Consider the following 5,872-nt stretch of genomic DNA (forward strand, 5'->3'; position numbering starts at 1 on the left):
ATGTCTGTTCGACTTTCTAGCGGATCCAGGCGGCTCTGCTCTCAAGCTGGCACTGCTCGGCTGTCTGGTGGAAGGACAGGCTTCAGGGCTGGATATGTATGCAGTGGGTTGGGAGCAGGAAGCAGCTTCTCTAGCCCTCTTGGAAGCGTTTCTTCTAGAGGAAGTTTCTCTCATGGTGGTGGAGGGTCGGGAAGTGGTGTCTGTACTGGTTTTCTTGAAAATGAGCATGGCCTCCTCTCTGGGAATGAAAAGGTGACAACGCAGAACCTCAATGACCGCCTGGCATCCTACCTGGACCACGTGTGTACTCTGGAGGAGGCCAACGCTGACCTCGAGCAGAAAATCAAGGGCTGGTATGAGAAATATGGGCCTGGTTCTGGCCGGCAACTTGCTCATGACTATAGTACATATTTCTCAGTCACTGAAGATCTCAAAAGGCAGGTAAGAAAGATGGATACTTTTACTACAGGCTTTGGGTGTGCATAACCTTAAAAAAGAAAAAAAAGATGTAAAAGAAAACATGCTTAGCAAATTTGTGTGAATTTCCTAACTCTACATTCCCAGTGCTTGGCACACTGCCTGGCAATAAGAATTTGCAGAATTAATTGATGAAAGAGAAATTGTTTCCAAATAGATAGAATTGCTTCATTGATCTTTTATTTAGCTCATACTTTTTGATGAAGAGTAATAAAACTGTCTGTGATTGGAAAAGTTTACATTTGGCTCTTAAACTCTGAAGAAAATCAAGATTTCTTTAAAATAGGAAAAAATGATACTAAAATAGGTGTTTTATGGATTAAGAAGATAAGAATCACAATGAGATCTGGAATCTCCCTTGACTTTTGGGGCCTAACATTTTGCACCATCTACCCTATTTAGATTATTTCTGTGACTACCTGTAATGCCAGCATTGTTCTACAAAATGAAAATGCCAGACTGACCGCTGATGACTTCAGGCTGAAGTAGGTAAACATAAAGTAATTAATTATAATAAAGTTAAAAATACTATAGTTGGAGTAGAGAACATAACTTTTGCTTTAACATGTTTTTATAAAGTCAGACTAGATCACTGAAGAGACTAAATGTGCCCTGATACAAAGCTATCATAAATTTTATTTTTTTAACTTTTTAAAAACTTTTTATTTTATATTGGAGTATAACCAGTTAACAATGCTGTGATAGTTTCAGGTGGACAGCAAAGGGACTCAGCCATACATATACAGGTATCCATTCTCCCTCAAACTTCCTATCCAGGCTGCCACATAACACTGAGCAGAGTTCCCTGTGCTATACAGTTCAGTTCAGTTCAGTCGCTCAGTCGTGTCCGACTCTTTGCGACCCCATGAATCGCAGCACGCCAGGCCTCTCTATACAGTAGACTCTTATTGGTTATCCATTTTAAATATAGATATAGTGGTATGTATATGTCGATCCCAAACTCCCTAATTATCCCTTCCTCCCATCATTCCCCCCTGACAATCATCAGTCTGTTCTCTAAGTATGTGAGTCTATTTCTGTTTTGCAAATAAGTTCATTTGTAACATTCCTTTTTAGATTCCACATATGAAGGATGGCATACAATATTTCTCCTTTTCTGACTGACTTACTTTACTCAGTATGATAATCTCTAGGTCCATCTATGTTGCTGCAAATGGCATTATTTCATTCTTTTCAATGGCTGAAAAATATTCCATCATATATATGTACCACACCTTCTTTATCTATTTCTCTGCTGATGGACATTTAGGTTAAAGCTAACATAAATTTTAAAGAGTAATTTTCTTCTGTTAAGCACATGGGATGCCAAAAATCAACTCTGAAGAAACAGCTCCAAAATAATATTCATAAATCAATAGGTGTTCCAAAGTGTTTCATCATTTTGCTATCATCATCTGCTTCAGGGGTATGTACTGAACATCAGTATTTTTCAGTATACGAAACATCTAGAAAAGTCATGCTTTGCACCTACCTACAATTATAGTTCTCAAGCATTTTAACAACCTTCCAGGTATGAAAATGAGCTTGCTCTGCACCAGAGTGTTGAGGCTGACATCAATGGTCTTCACAGAGTTATGGATGAGCTGACTCTTTCTACAAGTGACCTGGAGATACAGTGCGAAGCACTCAGTGAGGAACTGACATACCTCAAAAAAAATCACCAGGAGGTAAGGAACACTGGCTTCCTATGGTATCTTATGCCCCTCCTCAGGTCCACTGTGGATTTCAATCAAAAGTCTACCTTAAACAGATTTGTGATTGCCAGGAGAGAAGGGGGAGAAGGAAGGGATGGATTGGGAGTTTGAGATTATCAGAGGCAAACTATTATATATAGGAGAGATAAACAGCGAAGTCCTACTGTATAGCACAGGGAATTATATTCAATACCTTGTGATAAATCATAATGGAAAAGAATATGAAAAAGAATCTGTAGGTATGTAGGTATAACTGAGTAGCTTTGCTGTATAGAAGAAATTAACACAAAATTGTAAATCAACTCATGTGTGTGTGTGTGTGTGTGTGTGTGTGTGTGCTCAGTCATGCCTGACTTTTTGCGACCTGCCAAGCTCCTCTGTCCATGGAATTTTCCAGGCAAGAATACTGGAGGCGATTGCCATTTCCCTCTCCAGGGATCTTCCTGTGCCAGGGATCAAACCCACATCTCTTACATCTCCTGCACTGGAAGACAGGTTCTTTACCACTAGCACCACCTGGGAAGTCCAAAATCAACTATACTTCAATAATTTTCTTTAAGTCTACCTTGATGATTAATACAGATTGCTTTTCCAGGAAATGAAAGTCATGCAGGGTGCAGCCGGGGGGAACGTGAATGTGGAGATAAATGCAGCCCCAGGAGTGGACCTCACTGTTCTGTTGAACAACATGAGGGCTGAGTACGAGGACTTGGCGGAACAGAACCGCGAAGACGCCGAGGCCTGGTTTACCGAGAAGGTACATGTAGCAAATCACAGGCCAAGGATTTGTTCAGGAGACCACCAAGCAGGTCACTAACCCATCTGACAATTATGCTTCAGAGCACATCGCTGCATCAGCAGATTTCTGACGATGCGGGAGCTGCTATGGCAGCCAGAAATGAGCTGATGGAACTGAAGCGCAACCTGCAAACCTTGGAAATAAAACTTCAGTCCCTCATGGCCATGGTTCGTAGGCATCACCTTGACTTGAAAGTGTGTTATTAAATACATACATATATATATATATATATATATATATATATACACACACACACATATATATATATATGTTGTTGTTGTTTAGTTGCTAAGTCATGTCTGACTCTTGCAACCCCATGGACTGTAGCCCGCCAAACTCCTCTGTCCATGGGATTCTACAGGCAAGGATACTGGAGTGGGTTGCCATTTCCTTCTCCAAGGGATCTTCCCAACCCAGGGATCAAACCAGCATCTCCTGCATTGGCAGGAGGATGCTTTACCACTGAGCCACCTGGGAAGCCCATATATATATATATATATATATATATATGTGTGTGTGTGTGTGTGTGTGTGGGTGTGTGGGTGTGTATATATATATATATATATATTAACATATAACTGAATATATATAACTAATTATATTTCACTAAAAATGTATTAAATAGACATGGACATATTAAATATCAAGCATTTTGTCTATAAATATTACTTCTGATTCACCAATCTCAAAACTTGAAGAAGGAAAAACAAGAAGCTTTTTCAATGGAGAGCAAAAATTTTTTTAATTTGGCTAATGTTGATTTTCAAGAGGAAAGATTTAGCCCTTGTACAAAATATTTCTTTCCACCTTGAGAATGTTTTTAAAGCATGAACATGTGGTTTATCTGTTACACGTGCAAGCTATGCTTTGTTCTTCTTTCAGAAACATTCTTACGAATGCTCCTTGGCTGAGACTGAAAGCAATTACTGCCATCAGCTCCAGCAAATCCAAGAGCAGATTGGAGCAACAGAGGACCAACTCCAGCAGATTCGGATGGAAACAGAAGGCCAGAAGCTTGAGCACGAAAGGCTTCTCGATGTCAAAATATTTTTAGAAAAAGAAATTGAAATGTATTGCAAATTAATAGATGGAGAAGGAAGGTAAATGTCAACTTGTGAAAAACATGAATCGCACATCGGCTAGGTTTTCTCAGTATACATGTAAACCAATACTGTATCCTAGAATTTCCTGCTCTGAAGAGCATCCCTTAGCAATTTGTTACTGCATCTAAATGACATGAAAACAGGCAGCAAAATCCAATCTCTTAATATGTAAAGGATCTATACCTATTAATGTAGAGAACATTTAAATATGGAATATTGAGCAATGCCTGGACTCCAATCCAGGAGGAAAACTGCTTTCTGAGATTGAGCATTGAAGCAGATTTCTTACAATAACACACTCCATTGTGGCTTCACTGGTTACCACTCTGTCGTGTTGTTGTTTAGTCGCTAAGTCATGTCTGACTCTGCGACCCCATAGACTATAGCCAGCCAGGCTCCTCTGTCCATGGGATTTCCCAGGCAAGAATACTGCAGTGGGTTGCCATTTCCTTCTCCAGGGGATCTTGGAGATCTCATTTCCTTCAACTAATGTTGAAGCCATATTTGAAACTAGAACTTCAATTGTAATTAGCACTCCCAAACTTTTATTCCCCATTCATAGTTATTTATGAGCTCCCTAATGAAAGAAAACTGCAGTAATTTTCTTTACTCTTCACAGAAAAAGCAAGTCCACATGTTACAAATCAGAAGGGCGTGGGCCCAAAAATTCTGAAAATCAAGTCAAAGGTACAGGAGGGTTTTTTTTTTTTTTTAACTTGGAATAACTCTTTTCAACTCCAGCAGTCATATTAAATAAGTCACTTATTTGGAAACTAAGTAAAACTGTATATAAGTTTAGTTCTAGTGAATGAAGGGATAAAATATCAGCTCTTAACATTCATATTTCATGTTCTTGTAGAACAGATGTGGTCAAATTATGAAATTACTGAAATGGGAAATCAACTCCCCCAACATTTTTCTTACTTAGAACCTATTATTTTCCCAGTTTCAATGTTTTTCTAGAAAAGCAACTTTGTTTTAAACCACAAAAACAGGGCAAGTTGGTGTTTAAAAGGAGACATTACTTGCTCCAGGCCTATACCTGCCTGATACTTCTTAATGCATGTTTCACTTATGCTTTCAAACACCCATTGTTCTAAAAGATAAGAAAGATAATCTCGGGCCTTGCTAAGCACAGATATTGAGTATTACATCTCAATTTTCAGCAAACTCGCAAACACATTTTTTTAAATATTTTTATTCATTTATTTACTTGGCCGTGCCAGGTCTTAACTGCAGCATGTGGGAGCTAGCTCCCTGACCAGGGATCAAATCCAGGCCCCCTGCATTGAGAGCAGCAATCTTAGCCATTTGACCACCAGGGAAGTTCTGCAAACTGTTTTATACGAGCATACCCGTTGTGACTAAATACCTTTCCACCTGTTAAGAATGAGTACTAAGCTTGCGTTTATTTTATTTTAGACTCAAAAGAAGAAGCTGTTGTCAAAACAGTGGTTGGGGAACTTGATCAGCTTGGCAGTGTCCTCTCACTAAGAGTCCACTCGGTTGAAGAAAAATCCTCTAAAATAAGCAACATTACAATGGAGCAACGACTGCCTTCTAAAGTTCCTCAATGAGGGGAAACGCTATTTAAAAAAAAAAAAGAAAGTCTGCTTTTGTAAAATCCTATTGACCAAAAAACCCAAGGAAACCATTCATTTCTGTTCTTCAAAATAAAAGGGTTAGAAGATGTTTTCCTTCTCTTCCCTTTCTCAGGTTCTTTGTATGTCATCCTTCCCAGGAATAGGAAAAAAATCTTGCTCTGTCCCTGGTTTTTG

General features: G+C 39.0%; 1 protein-coding gene across 1 annotated transcript; it reads left to right on the forward strand.

Annotated features, from left to right (window-relative positions):
* On the forward strand, positions 1 to 5,671 carry KRT26 (keratin 26). Its single transcript, XM_081582106.1, has 8 exons — positions 1 to 441; positions 880 to 962; positions 2,009 to 2,165; positions 2,788 to 2,949; positions 3,033 to 3,158; positions 3,874 to 4,091; positions 4,714 to 4,781; positions 5,517 to 5,671. The coding sequence occupies exons 1-8, from the start codon at positions 1 to 3 to the stop codon at positions 5,669 to 5,671; spliced, it is 1,410 nt and encodes a 469-aa protein (XP_081438232.1).
* The last annotated feature ends 201 nt before the right edge of the window (positions 5,672 to 5,872 follow it).

This window comes from Giraffa tippelskirchi, chromosome 3 (genome assembly GCF_054371585.1).
Source record: "Giraffa tippelskirchi isolate mGirTip1 chromosome 3, T2T-mGirTip1v1.2.pri, whole genome shotgun sequence".
Lineage (NCBI taxonomy): Eukaryota > Metazoa > Chordata > Mammalia > Artiodactyla > Giraffidae > Giraffa > Giraffa tippelskirchi.

Coding starts and splice junctions, on each gene's coding strand:
- KRT26 (XM_081582106.1), top strand. CDS start 1: ATGTCTGTTCGACTTTCTAGCGGATCCAGGCGGCTCTGCTCTCAAGCT. Junction 2,950..3,032: donor AGGCCTGGTTTACCGAGAAG/GTACATGTAGCA, acceptor ATTATGCTTCAG/AGCACATCGCTGCATCAGCA. Junction 4,782..5,516: donor TTCTGAAAATCAAGTCAAAG/GTACAGGAGGGT, acceptor ATTTTATTTTAG/ACTCAAAAGAAGAAGCTGTT.